Here is a 20,497-nt window from a genome sequence, read left to right as displayed (position 1 = left end):
CACCGAGGATATTATGAAGGCCTTAAAGCCTTAAAGGATGGGCTCAAATCCTGTACTTAAAGGTAGAAGGCACCTGAATTCTATTTCCAAAGCTTAGGGAGATGGCAACTGGCTGAAAGCCTAGGCTGCCAGGAAAGGGGAGGGCCCCTGCCATCTTGAGCCACAGAATCTACAGTGATGCTACCAGGCCCTCAGACCCCCACCGTCCCAGGGGCCTTCTCTCAAGTGAAAAGTAGCAATCTGCCAAACATGTGGTCTTCCTCGGCTTCCTAATGAAACCCATTCCCATGGCTGCCTGACCCTGATTCCAGCTCTGACAGATGTTTGGCAGAAACGACCCAAAGGGCTGTCTTTCCTTCCTCTGACTCCTCTCCCCAGTTCTGGCATCTGCGGGGAAAGTGATGGGTGTTCCGATCATCCAAATGCTACCGAGACATCACAGAAGATTACTGAAGTGTCAGGGAAAGCGGGGACTTACCTAGAGAAGGTTAGAAAGAGAAGGAGAGACAGAGAGACAGAGAAAACAAAAGAAAGTGAGGAGGAGAGCAAGACTGCTTTCCTGCTAAGGAAAAACACCGCAGAGACACCTACTTGGTGAACAGAACTCGCTAAAACAATGCCTCCATTGTCACCCACAGCCTGATAAAGCAGACTGTTAGTGAAATCAACCACTTGGGGCCACATTTCCCAGTGAAGCATTTTGCTGAACACCAGATGCGCTCAAATGGTTATTTTCATGGGGAATGAAAGTGACATGCATCAATTTATTCAGAGTCATCTGAATTCTCAGCCACATGCATAAAACAAAATCACTGCTCCCTTTGCTTCTGGTAACTTTTTATGCCTCCTTCCTAAGGAAATCCTCTCCCCACCCATACATCTGTCCTATCTTCAGAGTAAATTCCTGGAAGTACTATTGCTGCATAAAGAGACATGCGAGTTTAATTTTGATAAATAAGGACGAATTGTCCTCCAACGACATTGTAGCAAACTGAGCTCACAGAGCTCAATGCTGCATGCATCAAGGGGTAGAAATCATAACTCCTTATCTAAACTTTAAGCTCCTTTAAGATGCAAAAGGCTTTAGGGGCACCCAGGTAGCTCAGTCGGTTGAGCGTCCGACTTCGGCTCAGGTCATGATCTCACAGTTCGGGAGTTCGAGCCCCGCATCGGGCTCTGTGCTGACAGCTCAGAGCCTGGAGCCTGCTTTGGATTCTGTGTCTCCCTCTCTCTCTGCCCCTCCCCTGCTCATGCTCTGTCTCTCTCTCTCTCTCCCCTTCAAAAAAATAAATAATAAAAACGTTAAAAAATTTTAAATAAAAAAAAGATGCAAAACGTTTTCCTTTTAACACTTATGTTCTCCATAAGACTTACTACAATGCTTTCTTTGCAAGAAATAGATAGGTGTTTCCATAAAAGCTTTTGAATCATAACTTTTAGGCCAGGATGTAACAAGGGTTTACATTTAGGAGGGTAAAAAAGCTGATGATTGCTTTAAGCAATACACAATAATCAAAGAAACAATAAATAAAAGAATGAATACATAAATAAATCCACAAGTTAACCAAATTAACCAGAGCCCACAAAGAGGAAAAGAAATAAAACCTGATTTTTCTGAGGGGTAGGGATGGGGACAGAGGGCAGGTTGAGCTGGGGGAAGGGTGTTTATACAAATGAGACCGCAGCAGAGAAGAGTTTATTTCAGTGTCCGAATAGTAATGAAATTGATTCTATAATTTACCTGATGCTCTCTCTGTTGAAAAAAAAAAAAAAAGAAATAGTTTATGGCTTTTTAAAATTTCTTCTAATGTTCATTTTTTTTTGAGAGAGAGAGTGTGAGCAGGGGAGGGGCAGAGAGACAGGGAGACACAGAATCCAAAGCAGGCTCCAGGCTCCGAGCGGTCAGCACAGAGCCTGACACGGGGCTCGAACACACGAATGGTGAGATCATGACCTGAGCCGAAGTCAGATGCTTAACCAACTGAGCCACCCAGATGCCCCTATGGCTTTTTAAATTAGACTACGAATTACTTTGGTTTCCAGACTTGTGGAAGAGGGTCACTTGCATTCTCCAAATTCATTTCACTTCATTTGCAGAACCAAGTTTGGAAGTCAATCTATCAATTAGGCAATCAAAAAAAGAGGTGGCAGGGAATAGTTCAGAATAACTCTCAAACCTGGGTCCAGTCCAGGGCTCTAGAACACGGGGGAGAAATTGCACCCTGGGGCCTCGACGATGTCACTACGACCGGGGGCCAGGATGTCACCCCCAGTGGAGCCCCACCTACAGCCCCCTGGGGACAGCCTGCTAACTTAGTCTTTCTCCACCTTGTCACTCGATTTGCCTTGAAGGAAATTCTAAAAATGACAGGCCCCAGCGAGGAATGAGGAACATCCCACACACCGCCACTCCTTGTTCCAAAATTAGACTTTGTCACAGACACTGATCTCCAAGGTGGCAAAAATAGCAAGCTGCTCGAGGGAGTCCCGAGCTGTCCTGGCAGAGTCCCCGGCAACTACTCCTGCAGGGGCAGCGGGCAGCTGGGGAGCAGACAAGTTCTTGCTGCTGAGTCTCATTCCACAGGGGGTCGTTCCCCTGATACTCCAGCCACCCCCCGCCAGCACTCCCTTGTTGTTCTCCCTGCAGAACAGCACCACATTGCATTTAAAGTGTGAGAACTGGAGCGAGGAATTTGGAGATAGGATATTGCCATTTGGGGCCAAAACTACCCAAAAAAACGGGATTTCTTGTAACAGTAACAGCGATTTCCAAAAGGCACACTCTAAGTTGATCGATGTTTCTGAAAGGCACTCTGATATTCAGGGTAATTTGAAAGCACTAAGACAGCTCTTGGTGGGGACATTCAAGGGATAGAAAAGCTTTCCAACTCTCCAAGGGAGTGAGGCGCTGTGGCCAGAGGCAGCGGGTCAGGAGCCAGACAAAAGGGTCTTGGATCCCTGGCTCCCGTAGAAATGAGCTCAGTGACGGCAGGCAGGTGCCTGAACCACTCCGCGAGGGGTCTCATCTCTCTGAGAAGGACTGTGATTCCATCCAGGGCAAGGGTCACAGATAATACTCTCATACTGCGAGCCCTGGGGAGGATGAGCCTCATGTCTATTCACACTATATCCTGGAGCACAGAACAGAGCGCGTCAGGCCCTCAGTAAACATTCTTGAATGAACAAATGAATAGGAATGAATGAATGAATGAGTTTACCTTCCAGTCAAGGTGGCGATGAGGGAAAAATGCAAGTGAAGTACCTGGCATATCGTCAGAGGCTTGGTGAATGGTGCTGGCCGCTACGACCAGAGACACCAAAGGCAGATAGCAGATGGCCAGTAAACGCCCGGCATTATTAGCCAAACACCCTACGGTGGGAAAGCATTTCAAAGGGTGAAATCAAAGCACTAAATAAATATTATCCCAGAAGGCTGTGTGGTGTGGGGACAGACGCCGTGATGGTGGCCTCCATGGTCTACCCCTCCCCCAGTGTTCACACTCTGTGTGGGCCCCTCCCCTGACTATGGGAAGGACTTGACAGCTGATAGGATGTCACTTGCGTGGTTATGATGCCTAGGATTGTGGCCTCCGGCTTGCAAGGAGACTCTCCCTCTTGCTGGCTTTGGTGAAGACAGGCTGTGTTGGAGAGGCCCGTGCAGTAAAGAGCTGAGGGTGGCCCCCAAGCCACCGCCAGCAACAGACTGAGGCCCTCCATCCTACCGCCACACAAAACTAAACCCCCCCAATAACCACGTGAGCTTGTGAGTGGATCCTTCCCCATTCTAATGAGCCTGAAGCATCTCAGCCTTGTGAGAAACTGAAGCTGGGGGCCCATAAGCCACGCCAACACTCCTGACCCACAGCAACTATGAGATAATAAATGTGTGTTGTGTTACAGTGCATTGTTGGTGGTACTTTGCTGCTCAGCAGTTGAAAACGAACACATGGAGTAATCCAGGCAAGACATCGATTGGCCACAGCGCGGGCAGCCGGTGCTCAGAGAAGAACCACTTGCTGAGAGGAACCACAGGAGAGGTAGGGACCGTGGGGAAGTGAAGATGCCCAATCTGCCCAGGGATGGCGGAGAGTACTGGGTGCATCTGATCGTTACTGCTGCATGGGGACGTAACATGGGTGCTGTCAGACCTCCTCACTCTTCAAGATACCACAGAAAGCTGAGTTTTATTTGAAACCTCTCCGGTTTTTAAAGGTTGGCCACGAAGTTGGGATTTTGAGAATAGTGGTAAGTTAATCTCACGCAGGACAAAGAAAATAGGTCTGGGGGCTTCGTTGGGAGATGCGGAGAAGAGTGGGGACTATACCAGGATACTGGTTCCAAATTCCAGCTTCCAAGCTGGTGGCCTTGGCCTTCCATACAGCAGTGGTCGTAGGGTTAGGAAGTCCTTAAAATACTGCTTGTTACACAGTAAAGCCAGGATATATTTTTATTATTATTGATATCATCACTTACTAGTTTCCTATGGCTGTTGTAACAAGTTACCATGACTCAGTGGCTTAAAACAACATAAATCTGTCTTCTTACAGCTCTGGAAACCAAATGCCCAAAGTCAGTTCACCAAGCTAAACTCCAGGTGTTGGCCAATCTGGGTCCTTCTGGAGGTTCCGGGGCAGAATCTGTCTCTTTGTCTTTGCAGCCTCCAGGGGCACCCACATCCTTTGGGTCACCTATGTCTCTCTTCCATCTTCAAAGCCATCAGCACACAAACCAAATCTCTCTCTCCCTCTGCTCCCACTATCACATCACCTTCCGACTCTATTTCCTCCTGTTTCCCTCCCACGAGGACCCTTGGGATGACACCGGGTCTACCTGGATGATCTCGGATAATCTCCCCATCTCAGGAGCCTTAACTTGATCACATCTGCAAAGTCCCTTTTGCCACGTACAATCACATTCACAGGTTCCAGGGATTAGGATGTGACATCTTTGGAGCCATTATTCAGCCTATCCCTACTGCTATGATTGCTGCTGTCCTTGCTGTTATTGGGCCCACAAGCTTCCTCTTGGTGACCTGCTGGGATTCAGGTCCCAAGTCTGGTCCAAACCAATTCACCAAAGGCTACAACTTGAAGCCGGCACAGGTCCCGTGGTAAAGCACCTGTCTGTGGAGGCAGTCTTGGGAGTTTTCCACCAGAAGCAGCCAACGGTGGGTTTGGGCGAACTAATAATGAGACTAAGCCCAGCAGTTAGCATCACCCCCTTCTCCATTTATGACCTTGACTATCTCAGAGAAGCCAGCCAGCCAGTAGTGGTATGCATGCAATTCCTCGTTGACGATATGTGGATCCAGATCTATGTGGATCCATTACCAGTTACCAGGAAGGGCAGAAATGGAACCCGGGGAGGGTGGGCAGGCAGCGTTGTCTTTATTTGCTTCGTTGTCCTGTGGCATCTGTTTTCTCCCCAAATCAGGGATTGATTTAAGTACACAGATTCTAAGCATTTCTTAATCCCCGTTTAACCTCCTTGAGATTCAGATCCCATTGTGAAGCTTACTCATTTCCATCGAAAACAGGATGCTGTTGCTTAAAAATCACACTCATTTTATGGAACTCTTTAAGCAGGCAGCAAATTAAGAGCAAACAACATTATTTGCCAGTTAAATTTGCAAAGGGGTGATTTGAACGGATTACTCATATTCCTGATTAATTTTTAGTGGAAGTAATGAGGAGGTTGTAAATGGAAAAACATATGCATGAAGAACCTGCCTTTCAAGCACAAAACAATTTATGCTAATTGATGGCTTTACCAATAAGGTAATCTTGGAAAAACTTCTTCAGATGTTTAAAGGCATCTAATGGGATAGCTATACAACTTTAAAGCAATGGCATGTTGCCCTATAAAGTTCCAAGTGACTTGAATTCTACTTTATTTTTTTTTTAATGTTTTTATTTAGTTTTGAGAGAGAGGGAGAGAGAGTGCATGAGCTGGGGAGGGGCAGAGAGGGAGGGAGACACAGAATCTGAAGAGGCTCCAGGCTGCGAGCTGGCAGCACAGAGCCTGACGTGGGGCTCAAACTCATGAACTGCGAGATCCTGACCTGGGCTGAAGTCAGACGCTCAACTGACTGTGCCACCAAGGCGTCCCAAATACTACTTTACAACTATCCATCCATTCATCCATCCTTTCATTTACCTATCTTTATTGCAATATCTAGAATTGGTAAGCATATGGGGAAATGGATACCGAGACTGCATTAGTTCAAAAAGAATATTTTGAGGGGCGCCTGGGTGGCTCAGTCGGTTGAGCATCCGACTTCAGCTCAGGTCATGATCTCGCGGTCCGTGAGTTCGAGCCCCGCGTCGGGCTCTGGGCTGATGGCTCGGAGCCTGGAGCCTGCTTCCGATTCTGTGTCTCCCTCTCTCTCTGCCCCTCCCCCGTTCATGCTCTGTCTCAAAAATAAATAAACGTTAAAAAAAATTTAAAAAAAAAAAGAATATTTTGAAATAGGGAAAAAAAAATCAAGAGAAGAGTATTTCATGATTTGTGAAAATTACATGAAATGTGAATTTCAGTGTCCATTAATAAAGTTTCTTTGCGACAGACCTACGCCCCTTGAGAATGTTTTTACCTACGGCTGCTTCTAAATTACAATGACAGAATTAAGTGGTTGCAACAGAGACCATCTTGGTTCACAAAGCCCCAAGTATTACCAGCTGTCCCCTTACCGAAAGTTTTGCTGATCTCTGCTCTAAAATCCCAGACCACTGCATGAACAAGTCATTTGGGAATGATCTGAGGCTGCTTTGGGAAAGATCATCTTACTGGTATGCTTTCCCCCCTCTTTAAATCCAACCACCTCACATGTTTAAATCATAAATTTTGAAACTACCCTAATCCTACCACACTAACCCAGTTCCTTTTGGTTTTGCAGATTTCCTTCCAGATGCGAAGCTCTAGGCATGTGTTTGCAGCCACGATGTATGACGTGTATTATTTAACTCTTGTGCATTAAGATTTTGTGAATTTCTTCTTCTCAAAGAAGAAATTCATGAATCGTAATTCTCTGTACGAGTCACAGTTCCTAACACGATGCACTGAACAGAGCAGGTGTTTCCACACACACTCTACGTGTATTCGTGTTTGTGGTATCTTAATATATCAATGTCTATGAAGGCTAATCAACCAGACATGGTTGATGCATGGCTCTGGGAAGAATGGAGTCTCCGGACAGGTTTCCTGTGGCCCACAAAGAATTACCGTTTCGTTGTTGGTTTCAACTGGAATCAATTTCCAACAGTTACAAACAACAAGATATTACATACAGACTCAAATCCTAGACTTCTCTGGAAAAAAACAAGAGATGTCCTACATGGAGCCCACAGTCGCACGCACGTCAACGGTCTTCTGGTTTGGGGCTTTTGACGTTTCACCCCCCGTTTCCCTTCAGCCCTCTTCTCTCTGGCCCCTGTTGAAATTATACCATCTGGTACTGCTTTAAATTTATACCTACAGCCAGATAATCTACACAGATGTGTCTGTAGATGTCCATATGCATCCAAATTGATTCTGATGAACATACTCACTGCAACAGACTAATGATTATATCCCCTCCCCAAATTCATATATTGGAATCTTAACCCCCCAGGTGATGGTGTTAGGAGGTAGGGCCTTTGGGAGGCGATCAGGGCATGAGGGGCGAGGCCTCACAATTGGGATTATAAAAGAGACCCCAGAGAGATCCCTCGCTCCTTCCATCAGTGAGACACAGAAAAGACCATCGCCTATGGATCAGGAAGTCAGTGCCACTGGACACAGATAGGCTGGCACCTTGATCAAGCTATCAGTGAGAAATAAATTAATTTCTGTTGTTTAGAAGCCAGCCGGTCCTATGGTATTTGCCGTAGGAGCCCAAACTGATTAGGACACACACATGTAATACTAACTGAGGCACAAAGCAGACACGCAGGGATGCACGGTTACTATGTTACCAGCTGGCTCTTCAGGCTTTGCAAGGATGGCATTTAATCCAAGTAATACACGGGTGAGTACAGGAGTAAGCCACCTGCTCAGACAGTGCTGGCCATGTTTTTCAGCATAAATATTCTAGGATTGCACTCCACAGGAGTATACATACCATTGAATTTTTCACGCTCTGTAGCAAGCGCTCGTGCTGTTCAGCTATCGCCAAGGCAGCAGAGTGGACTTTCTGGTAGATGGCCTCCCCATCTCGCGTTTGAAAGATAAACAGCCCTTCCCCAGTTTCACACATCCTGTGGAAACAAAAACAGAGGGCTCCTGAAAATCCAGTTCCACGAAGTCCAAGGCACCAAGGGCCTAGAAAACGCCATGAAACCAGAGCCGTTTATTTCACATGAGGTCGGGACTCTTGTTCACGTTCGCTAAGTAAAGTTGGCTAGAATCAGAATTTCCAATTCGTTGTTGTTAATATTGGGCAGGACACTGTTCATTCTAGGCTAACTCGGTGCTGAATTTTTTTTTTTTCCAAAAAAAAAAAAAGCATAAGTGTAATCCCAGTACATTGCCTCTCAAAGACAGCTGTGCAACCAGGTTCTCATTACTGTCCGTGCATCGTAAGTTCATCAGGAGCTCCACCATCCAGGGGCGCCTGGGCGGCTCAGAGGGTTCAGCTTCCAACTTCGGCTCAGGTCATGATCTCATGCTTCATGAGTTCGAGCCCAATGTTGGGCTCTGTGCTGATAGCTCGGAACCTGGAGCCCGCTTAGGATTCTGTGTCTCCCTCTCTCTCTGCCCCTCCCCGACTCGCACTCTGTCTCTCAAAAATAAAAACGTTAAAAAAAAATTAAATACAAGAAAAGAAACTCTGCCATCCAGCTCAGCGGTGGAAGAAGGCTTCCATGACTCCAGGTTCTGTTCTTTCCTTATAGTCGATGGCTTTAAGGATTCTTTCATTTCCAAAATCAATCTGGATTCCTTTTTTTTCACTTTACCCACTGGCTTTTACCTTGGACATTTTGTCCGGCTTCCAAAGTAGTCCCAAAAGCCCCAACAGTCTTTCTTATGGCCTGACACTAACAGAAACAGTGGATGAAAACCCAGAGAAGGTAAAACAGTTTAAAAGTTGGGCCTTTCCCACGTTCTTTGTGAAGATACGGATTCAGACATAAGAACACCGTGGCCATACAGAGATACAACAGTTGTGAATTTCCCAAGAATTACTTTGCCTAAATGATGAACCTGTCACTCCAGGCCATGAATTATGCAGTTGGTCAAGAATCTAGAAGAAAGTCGGGAGCTCAGAAAGCACCTGGGAAATTCACTCACTGGTGCCCAAAGCAAGTATGTATCAAGGCAGAGCGCAATAAGCAGAGAATGTGGGCTCCAGACTGCCTGGCCCTGCTTGCCCCCTGCCAGCTATGTGAGCCGCGACGCACTACTCAGCCTAAGCCTGCATTTCTGCTCGTGAAATAACTAGGAGGATAACAGCCATCACGTAAGCGTACTGAAGGTGTTAGGCATGATACATAAAGTGCACAAAGGAGGTCTTTCGCTCAATGCGCACCTCCACTCTTCTGCTGGAAGGTAAGCTCCAGGTAGACCAGATCTGTTCCTGATTTGTTCACAGATCTTCCGCCAGTGCCTACAACAGGGCGTGGCCTATATCTGTTGCTCCGTAAATAACTACAGAATGGACTGTGACATAGGAGGCGGTGCCAGGCAAAGGTGTAATTAAGAACTGGACCCCGGCTTCCTTGAGGAAGTTTTATTGAAACTGAGGTTTCTAGAAGAGAAGGGAGGAACAACAGTCTGACAACTGCACAGAGAATGTCCTGATTTGGTCAAAGGCAAGTGACACACTAGGGGCCGGGGGGCCGGAGGGGGCGGCCTATGTTCCAGGAGCTCCGGGAATGGGCACGAGCTCCCAGAGATGACAGGCTTCGCTCTGCGAAGTCACCACCCGACTGTAACCATTCCCACAGGCACAGATGCCCAACATCGGAAACTGTCCCTCTCTGTGCCAGTGACATGTCACACAGACATACCACATTGGAAAAATACTAATGGGACTGAATTTAAGAAAACCAGAATAAATGATCCCACAGTGGCCAGTATAAATCAGCAAACTTGTGAGATGGGAGTGCCAGTGGGTTCTGCATTCCCTCACTTGCAACATGTGCTCTGCGCATGTGCATGTGTGTGTGTGTCCCTGTGTGTTTAGAATATTTGAACATTGTTACAAGCAGGATGCATCTCATACTCGACTCGTATGTTTATGGTACTCTTCTCTCTACTCCTGCAAAGCAGTTATTAAATCAATGTTACATTTCACATTTGCAATTACATATATTCTATATGAAGGAGTAAGGTACTTGCCAGAAAACAGAAGGCAAATCATAAGGGCTCCGGCAATGGATGTAATGGTAAAGAAACGGGCTTTTTCCCTGAGAAGTTTATAATGTATTCGGCTAAACAAGATCTATGTAAGTGAACAGGTTCAAGACTAACATGGTGGTGCGGTGAGCTGGGGAACGGTACTGGTCAGAAGTGCACTGAAAGGAAAGCAGAGCTGGGGAAAGGGGTGGGTGTTGATGTTACATAGTAACAAGGAAAATCAGGAAGGCAAACACCAGAGGGGAACAGATCAGAGGCACTTTCCAGGAGAGATACAAAATTAGGAGCAAAACATTGCAGAAGTGAGGTGAACCCTGGGACTCCTGTCCTCCCTGTGGCTGCAGCCGCCAGGGACACTATGGTTAAGAAAATACGGAAGAAAAAAAAAAAAAAGAAAATACGCACAGAGCAACACAACATGAAGTCAAAAAGAGGCTTAACCACATGGGTTCTGGCAGCTCCATCTTGAAGAAAAAACCCGGGGAAGGGTCTTTTAGGAACTCGTAATACAGAACAGGGTCTCTCTACACTGGCACATTCGACATGAGCAACAACGTACGGGCAGATCGTTCTTTGTTGTGGGTACCGTCCTGTGTGTTGTAAGGTGTTTAGCAGCATCTCTGGTCTCTACCCACTGCACGACAGTAGAATCCCCTAGCTGTGGCAACCCAAAACGTCTCCAGACATTGATAAATGTCCCCAAGGGGGCAAAACGCCCCCAGCTGAAAACCACTGAAATAGACCAAAAATAAGGGGTTTAGGGAGCACCTAAGCCATGGTTCAGTGGTGGAGAGGCTGTGCACGCGAGGCGGCTTCCGCGTTCAGGGGAGCTGTGGATTCACCGCAGATGGTGTTCCCGATGAAGCACAGAGGACGTCCTGCACCTGCGGTCTGTGGGGTCTTGCCCGTTCCAGTCATGGGCATCATCGCCTAGTGGATCTCAGCTTGAGACAAAGTAGCAGTTGACTGCTGGTGCCGTGTGTAGGTGTGTTTACGTGTGTGCGTGTGTTGGCTGGAGATCAGCTAATCTAGGCTGCCTGCTAATGCGGTGGTTCTCCTGTCCTTCGCTGAGACCACTGGGGTGAGAAACAGAAATCAATGTAAGACACCACGTGATGTACCACAGTACCACTGAGGCTTCCGAGCCCAGGACGGCTCTTGAGAACGTAAGCCAATCTCCTACGACTCGCATTGGTTTGTCAAATCTTTGCGCTGCCTTATTTAATACTTGTTTAATCAGCTCAGTTTTCCTTTCCCTTAAACAAATGTATCGTAAACGAATCGCCAAATCAATAGTAGAAGCCAGTATGCTCGACTACAAGTTGAAGGCAGATGTGAAAGTAAATACAGTGAAAACAAAATGTTCTTAGACTCTGACCAGATCCTCTTGTCAAAGATCTAAGCGGGACGTTTGCTCACGCGTTAGTGACACAGGTAAAGTAGAAAGTGTTAGAAGATGTGTTTAAGATGTGCCAACACCTCACTGAAATGTTTCTCTGTAATTTAATCAGGAGGATCAAAAAGGTAATTAAGAGGAAAATGACTTGGGGCGCCTGCGTGGCTCAGTCAGTTAAGCACCCGACTCTTGGTTTTGGGTCGGGTCATGATCTCCTGTTTCGTGAGTTCGAGCCCTGCGTCCAGCTCTGAGCTGACAGTGCAGAGCCTGCTTGGGATTCTCTCTCTCCCTCTCTCTCTGCCCCTCTCCTGATGATGCACTCTCTCTCTCTCTCTCTCTCTCTCTCTCTCTCTCTCTCAAAACAAATAAGTAAAACTTAAAAGAAAAATCTAAAAAAGAGGGAAGAAAATGTCATTGTGAGATTACATTCATTTCATGTTATGCCTCTATCACTAAAACCATCCCACATCTGGGGAAACGCGGCTGTGTTTCCTGGGGCCCTGCTCTAGTTGGTGTGGGACAGAAAGCCTCATATGCTGGAAACATGGTCAAGTTTCCTGACCTCTCGAAGTTTCCACGGACAAACCTTTGAGAGCGGGGAAACTGTGTTTTATCTTTAGGAAAGGATCTCAAGTCAAGGTAAGCATCTAATGAGGATTTGTTGTTGTTATTTTAACCCTTTAAAATGTCAAAGCCAAGGAGAGGAGGTCCTCGGGGAAAACTTCAGGAAAGAGGCACAACCACATCTCTGCCTGGATGGAAACTGTGTAATCACAGCCCGGAGCAGCGGGAAAGCGAAAAACAGCTGCACGGCAGTGGGAGGCGTGTGGCTGGGGAAGAAAGTCTGTGTTTGAGGCTCACGGGCTGTGAACACAGAATAATACAAACCTCTTCTCTGAGAAGGGAGATATGAATTCGGGAATGTGATTCTCCCTTTAAGAAAAGAAGCAGCTTTCATTAAACAAAGATTGTAATGCAAATAACCGGGGGGATTTGTTTCTCCGGCTGCAGGAGGTATACTGTGTCTGAGTGTTAGCAGCACCTTAAATAAAGCCCATCAAGGGGCGCCTGGGTGGCTCGGTCAGTTGGGCGGCTGACTTCGGCTCAGGTCATGATCTCGCGGTCCATGAGTTCGAGCCCCGCGTCAGGCTCTGTGCTGACCGCTCAGAGCCTGGAGCCTGCTTCAGATTCTGTGTCTCCCTCTCTCTGACCCTCCCCCGTTCATGCTCTGTCTCTCTCTGTCTCAAAAATAAATAAACGTTAAAAAAAAATTAAAAAAAAAAAAAAAGCCCGTCAGCCCGGTGGACAAGAGGAAGAGAAGGTTCCAGTTCAGAGGGTGCTCGGCCACACACTGTCCCTTCTCCTGTGGCTCCACCATCCATGTCACCAGGCTTCCTAACGGTTCCCTTAAATGTGTACAGACGCTGCCATCATCACTTCTTAACTTTTTAAAAAAGGTGTTTTTAAAAAATGTTTATTTATTTAATTTTGAGAAAGAGAGAGAGAAGGGGAAACATGAGCAGGGAGGGGCAGGGAGAGAGGGAGAGAGAGAATCCCAAGCAGGCACCCATCGATCGGCACAAAGCCCAGCCCGATGCGGGGCTCGATCTCATGACCCCTGAGATCATGGCCTGAGCCGAAACTGAGAGTCAGACTCTTAACTGATGGAGCCACACAGGCACCCCTGCCATGATCACTTTTTATTTATTTATTTTTTTATTTATTTTATTTATTTTTTTTTTTAATTTTTTTTAATGTTTTTATTAATTTTTGAGAGAGAGAGTTTGAGCAGGGGAGGGCAGAGAGAGAGGGAGACACAGAATCGGAAACAGGCTCCAGGCTCTGAGCCATCAGCCCAGAGCCTGACGCGGGGCTCGAACTCACGGACCGCGAGATCGTGACCTGGCTGAAGTCAGACGCTTAACTGACTGCGCCACCCAGGCGCCCCGTGATGATCACTTTTTAGACTTGAGTTTATGAAAACAAAACAAAACCCAAACAATCCAAAGTCATAAAATGTGGCCAGTGTAAAAGACAGTGGGTTGTTTATTAATACGTCTGTTCCTCATGTTCTATGAACATGTAAAGTCAAAGAAACACTTTTCTCCCGTTTTTCCCCATGCTATGCCCTGACCTAGATCTTAGGGAGCACTGCCCTCCGTTCTTCCCGCTGTAGTGCTCTATAAGCAGCAGGATGAAAGGGAGGGCTATCTCACAGTTTCTGAACCCAAACGCGAAGTGTGGCTTTACTGACCCCCAAGAGAATGAAAAGCCAGGTGAGCAACAGAGGGAAACTTCTGAACAAACCTTGAAGTTCGCATGCCCCAGACTGAAGTCGGATCACCCCCACCCCACACTGGCCCCCCAGGCGTGCCTGTGCTGTTCCAACGGCTCCCGGAGGATCCTGATTCCTCTCTGTCTGTCTCCTCACCCACGTCCAGTCAGTCAGCTTTGGGCACTAGCTTCAAAACATGTCAGTATCCAAACATCTAAGCCCACGTTCCTTGTCACCAGCGTGCCGGGAGCCACCCTCGTCCTCATCATGAGCACTACAATGCCCCCTCCCAACTGCTTTTAGCCTGAGTTAAAGAAAAAAAAAAAAGTCAGACCATGTCACCTCTTGGCTAATCACTTCCTGTGTAGGGAAAAATTTAATCTTGTCCAAACAATCTGGTCTGGCCTTTGCCAACATGGGAGGTGATTTTTGTTTGCCTGGGTTCTTGGGTGAGACAAATAGTAACAAGGGGGTTTAGGGTGAGGCTTTGGGTCACGTGCTATCAGCTGACCTGGAGGCTGAGATGAGCCAGGTGGGCAATCGATGAATCAACCAAGCAAGCATGGAGTGGAGCCTCAATCAAGACTCTAAACGCTGTGGCTGGGAAGCGTCCCCGGTTGACAACACTCCGTGGGGACTGTCACATACTGGTATGAGAAAGGTACAGTGTTCTGACTCCACAGGGAGAAGACACAGAATCTCTATGCCGGGCACTTCCCACAGCTCCTCCCTTATCCGATGGTAGTTACTCTGTATCCTTCAGTGGTACAAGCTTTGACCAACTTCATAGATGTCAGTGAACTCCAGGTCATTCTAGCAAATTCTGAAACGTTTGGTGGTTGTGGGAGCCCCCGAACTTGTAACTGGGGTCAGAAGTGAGGAAGGTCTTGGGGACTGTTCCTTCGAACCTTGCAGTGGTGTCTCCCCACCCACAATGGCTGCCCAACTAAGATGAAAAGCCAAATTCTTTACAGTGGCTCCAAGCCCCACACGGCCTGACACTGTTCTGCTTCTTCCTTTGCATACATTGTGGCCCCCTCCCTTATTCTGCTCCTGCCACGTCAGCCTCCTGGATCTTCTCTGCACACTCCATGTACACCCCCCTTGGCACCTTTTCCCAATGTCCTTCTGGCTGGAATGCTCCCCACCCCCCTGCGGCCTCCATGATTCCTCCTGGGTCTTCTGTCGGCAGCACTGACTCAGTCAGCAAAGCCAGTCCTGCTCACCCTACTTAAAATTGCACCCCCTCTTTGGGCACTTGCTATTGAATGATTTTATTGTTTGCCGTGAACTTACACAATCAAATGTCATTATTGTCTATATCCCCTCTTCTCTACAGAGCGAACTTCATGACAGAACACGTGAGAACCTCCTGTCCGTATGCTTTATTCACTGCTACGTCCACGGTGCTCAGAACCACATGGGGCTCCTAGGGGGAACTCAACAAACATTTGATGAAAGAAGGAAATGGCTCATTTTTATTTACTAGACCCTTCTAGAAAGTGAGGTACCATCACATGTAAAGTGGTCACATACACCAGTGGATCATCACCCGCAGGTGATGGCTGCACTGTACAGATGACCAACAGGTACGTGAAAAAGTGCCCAGTGTCACTAACCATCAGGGAAACCAAAACCAGAATACCATACCATCTCACACCTGTTAGAATGTCTACGAGGAAAAAGACAAGAGATAACAAGTGTCCGTGAGAATGCGCGGGAAAGTCTAGAGACCCTTGTGCACTGTTGGTAGGAATATAAATTGGTACAGCCTTGTGGAAAACAGTATGGAGGTTCTTCAAAAAATTAAAAATAGAACTACCATATCATCCAGCTATTCTAGTTCTGGGGATCTATCCAAAGGAAATGAAGTCACTATCCCAAAGAGATATGTGAACCTCATGTTCACTGTAGTATTGGTTACAATGGCCAAGACGTGGAAATGGCCAAGTGTCTACCAACGGATGAAATGCATAAAGAGAATGTGCCATGTACACACACACACACACACACACACACACACACACACACACACAATGTGATCTTAGCCATAAAAAAGAAGGAAATCCTGCTGTTTGTAACAACATGGATGGACTTTGAGAGCATTATGGTAAGGGAAGTAAGTCAGATGGAAAAAGGCCAATTCCATATGATCTCACTTGTGTGTGTAATACAACCAAGCTGAACTCACAGAAACAGATGAGTGGATACCAGCAGCTAGGGGTGGGGATGGGGAAAATGAGGAGCTGATGGCCAAAGGGTGCAAACTTCCAGTTAGAAAATGAAGAAGTTCTGGGGAGCTAACGTCCAGCGTGGCGACCACAGTGAACAATACTTTACTGTGTCCTTGAAGGTTGCTCAGAGAATAGATCTAAAATGTTCTCACCACACACACATTGTGTGAGGCGATGAAGGTCTTAACAAACCTTAAGGTTGTTATCACTTTGCAATATATACATCGTACGCTTTAAACTTAAACAGTGTTATATGTCAATCAGATCTCAAGAAAACTTGAAAAACAAGTAAATAAAATTTAAAAATACACACAAAAATTTTTCCTTCAAAAGATGGCCACAGGGGCGCCTGGGTGGCTCCATCACTTAAGCATCTGACCCTTGATTTCGTTTGAGTGTGAGATCCAGCCCCTGTGGATTCAAGTACAGGAAGAACGGAGTACATTTTATCTGTTAATTTGTTTTAAACTCTTTAGTAAGAATGAGTGTATGCTCTACAAAATACTCAGAAATGAGAAATTACTAAGTAGCTTAGAATCGAGAAGAGAAATAGAGAATATTCAAAGAGTTATATTAGAATAGGGGTCCTTTGACCTGTAAACTCATCTGCTAGAGGGAAAGACAATTTTCTTCTCCGATGCAAAGCCACTTCACTCAGTACTTGTTTTCAGAGTGATACACACTAGAAATGAACAATTGCTTTTCCAAGACTGCGCAGAGGCCTTTATTCAAAAAAAAAAAAAACAAAACAAAAACAAAAACAAAAAACCAAACACCTTTCACAAATTTGTGCACTCCATTTAAGAAAAAGAATTTGTACGTGCAATGTCGATTTTCACATATTCTTGGCATACCTGAAAGTTTCTCCTAAAATGATGTCAAAAGCACAACAGAGACTCTCTCTGGCTGGTAAAGAGGAGTGCTCTCGTGTGGTAATTATTCAGGACGTGCTGCGAAATGTCACCTGAGCTGCTGTCACTCCTGCAGGTGCTAAACCCAGGGTATTAATCTAAATCAGTCAGGAGGTGAGGCGGAGCCTGACGCTGAAGCATGCTAACTCAGCAGTCAGCTGCAAAACTAACGGGAGCCTACTGGACACTGGCCACCCTTCCTTAAACAATAACGTTTCAAGAACGGTTCCAAGGGAGGTGTTGACGCAGTGAGATCCTCCTGTTCGTTGGATCATCCCATAAAAAAATCAGAGCCCCTGCCAGCCTGATGTGCTTGGCCGAAGTTTCAGAGCTTCGAGGTGGAAAGAAACAAACAAAAGACTAGAAAAACCTCAAACAAAATAAGCAATATGTCTCTCGGCCCACCAGATAAACTAACTGTTCTTCTCAGTCTCCAGGGGCAAGAAGTGGCAATCCACGGTGCAATTGCGTTTTATTAAAGAGCTTGTATTTCAACCCTGGATTTCTTCAAGGAAAGAAGAAAACAAAACAGAAGTATGATCGGATTTGCCTATGTTGGGTGGAAAGGAGGAGAAACAGTGTCCAGAAGATCCTGACGACCTACGATCATCACACTGCTGCCCAGGAGAGATGAACAACCCTGGCTATATGTGCCTGTCCCCCAGACTAAAAAAAAAAAAAAAAAAAAAAAAAAAAGAAGGTTCCAGCAATTAGGAGAATTCATACATTAATGCATATCCAAATGGTTTTCCTCTGGTGATGTAAGAACACCGTCTCTTCCCTAGCTCTGTGGAAGTATGGAATATGATAACTGATGGAGGTGATAGACTAACCTGATGAAATACTTTCTAGACATCTACAAGGTTTGGAAGTAAGAAGATCTGAGTGTGAATAAATCTACCACTTACTAGTCTAATGCCTTCGGACCAGTCACCCAGGTGCCCAAGCCTCCCTTGAAGATGAGAATGGTAATATTCCCTACTTTGTACGATAAGTGAATGGCATGACCATATGAATGAGACACTGCATGTAAAACGCTTCGTATAGTGACCTTCATGTAGTAACCTGCTCCATAAATATTAGTGATTACTCTTCGTGGCCGGTATGCCGGATGGAACAGAATTTTTCAACTGGATAACTGGACCAGATACCTATTTGCTGTGGGAGATTGTTCTGTGTATGTTTAGTAGCACCTCTGGCCTCTCTACCCATTAGATGCCAATGGTATCCCTGACCAACTGTGACAATCAAAAATGTCTCCAGACATTGCCAAATGCCCCCTGGGAACAAACGCACCCTTCGTTGAGAACCACGGTTCTGCATCTCAGCACCATGATGCGTGATATTGCTAATTACAGTCAAATAACTGCTTTACCCTATTTGCTTTGAGCAGCTATTAAATGCTATGTTGGACACATTTGTTAGGGTTCCTTTTTTCTTTTTAAACCTTATACCCATTCCCCTTTGGATGGCATGAGTGCACCCTTCCTGCTTTGGGAGAAACACCCATTCTATTGGTACCCTGTGTGCCTTGTGTAATAAAGTTCTCAGTATAGTACCTGACACACAGTGAATGTAACGGTCAATATATGGTAGGAATTTCTCTCTCTTCTATTTGACTGATGGTGTGAGAGGATCCCAAAGCATCTAGAAGCCACCATGTGAAGCCAGAGCAAAGCCACCCTAGAAGCAACAGGACTGAGAGATGAAACCTAGGGTCATGTACACTCTGAATCAAGTCAAGCCTGAAGCCATCCCTACCTCCTGGACTTGTGGTTATGTGAGCCAATGAATTTCTTCCCTGTTGTTTCAGTTTGGTTGATACAACTGCCTACTATGTGCCAAGCATTATGCCAGGCATTCACACATACACCTTACTTAATCTTCATGGCAATCTTGTGACGTATGTCATATACTGCACCCATTTCACAGGCAGCCAATGGAGCTCAGAGAGTTAGGTCATTTACTCAAGGCCCACAGCCAGTAGGTGGTACAGCTGTAATTTCATTTCATTCCCTCCAATTTCTAGTTCAGTCTGTTACACATGCCCTGGTGTCAGTCTTGGTGGGGTCAAGGGGGGGCCTTTGAGCAGAAGTAACACCCCATCCCAACTCTAACAGAAGCTGAAAGTGAGCAGAACTTTGCCCAAAGTCTTTGGGGGAGATTCTTTGTGTTCTGGAAGGCGATACTGCAACGTCTTTGCAGATGCATGTTGGATACGTGAAAACTATCTGCCTGGAGACACTTAACTCCTCTTCATTTATCGATAGGAGACAGGGAGAAAATCATATTAGTTAACAGGAAACTGCTTTGTTTTGAACACATCCAAAAATAGCCAAGGAAAAAATTATCTTCACTAATAAAGCAAGGCAGATATGAAACCTTCATGCTTGGGGGAACACAAATGATCTTATTATCCTGAGCATCTTGATGGTAACCATAAAAATTCATCTTTATTTGAGTTTCAGGCAAAATATAAACTAGGAACATTACCTTGTGTTTAACACTGTCTGTATCCTGCAAACCCAAGCCCTGCTCCAAAAGTCGTCACAATAAAACATCAAAGACACTGCCGAGGAGAAGCGGCGCTATTCTAGGTCATCCGTGTGCGTTACTGCTGTTCCCCACAACAGTCCTGCAAGGAAGTTATGACTTGGACAAACATACAAGGGAAGCGAACCCCTCTGTCCAAGGTCAACAGCTAATAAAGAATAGAGACGAGGGCCCAGGGTGTCCCTCTGACTGCTTCTTCCACCACCCCGTGCTGTTTGACAAATGAGCAAGACCCTAAGAACACATTCCCAATAGTCTCCCTTCTGTGACTCACTGCAAGTTAGCATCAGCCCCACAAAGCACGACCGCTGAGTAAGAACACGATTCAAAAGCAGCTGAGTGTTCTGAGTCCCTGCAATCCTTGAGGCACAGCACGGTGTGGTATGGGTTGTAGGTGTTCTCATCATCATCTAATGGCTTCGACGAGATACCCTGAAGGTCAGACCCTAAAGAGACTAAAGTCATAGAACAAAATGCTTTCGTTTTACAAGTTAGCACTTTTATGCTTTTGGGTCAAAGGCCATTGGAATATTTCTGAAATTTACGTCTCCAATATATCTGTAATTTCCATCCGCCATTTCTTTTATCTGAGCTACTTTGGTATCTCCCCATATATCCACTTGCCACCTCTATCTCACTGCCTATAAAATATGAACACCATTCTCTCTCTCTCTCTCTCTCTCTCTCTCTCTCTCTCTCTCTCTCGTACACACACACACACACACACACACACACACACACACACACCTGCTTAAAAAATCTCTATGGTTTCTTATTACACTTAGGAGAAATA

The 20,497-nt window shown here is 46.0% G+C and overlaps 1 protein-coding gene across 3 annotated transcripts in view; it reads right to left on the bottom strand.

The window, feature by feature from the left end:
• The window catches only part of DOK5 (docking protein 5), a 154,682-nt gene that overhangs the window by 24,715 nt on the left and 109,470 nt on the right, over nt 1-20,497 (bottom strand). For all 3 annotated transcript variants that reach the window (XM_086702530.1, XM_086702531.1, XM_086702532.1), the window contains one exon: nt 8,099-8,234. In XM_086702530.1, the coding sequence (XP_086558656.1) occupies nt 8,099-8,234 (136 nt within the window). The remainder of the gene's footprint in view (nt 1-8,098; nt 8,235-20,497) is intronic.

This window comes from Puma concolor, chromosome A3 (genome assembly GCF_028749965.1).
Source record: "Puma concolor isolate L17-30 chromosome A3, mPumCon1.1.hap2, whole genome shotgun sequence".
Taxonomy (NCBI): domain Eukaryota; kingdom Metazoa; phylum Chordata; class Mammalia; order Carnivora; family Felidae; genus Puma; species Puma concolor.
This window is presented reverse-complemented; position numbering and strand designations above follow the sequence as displayed.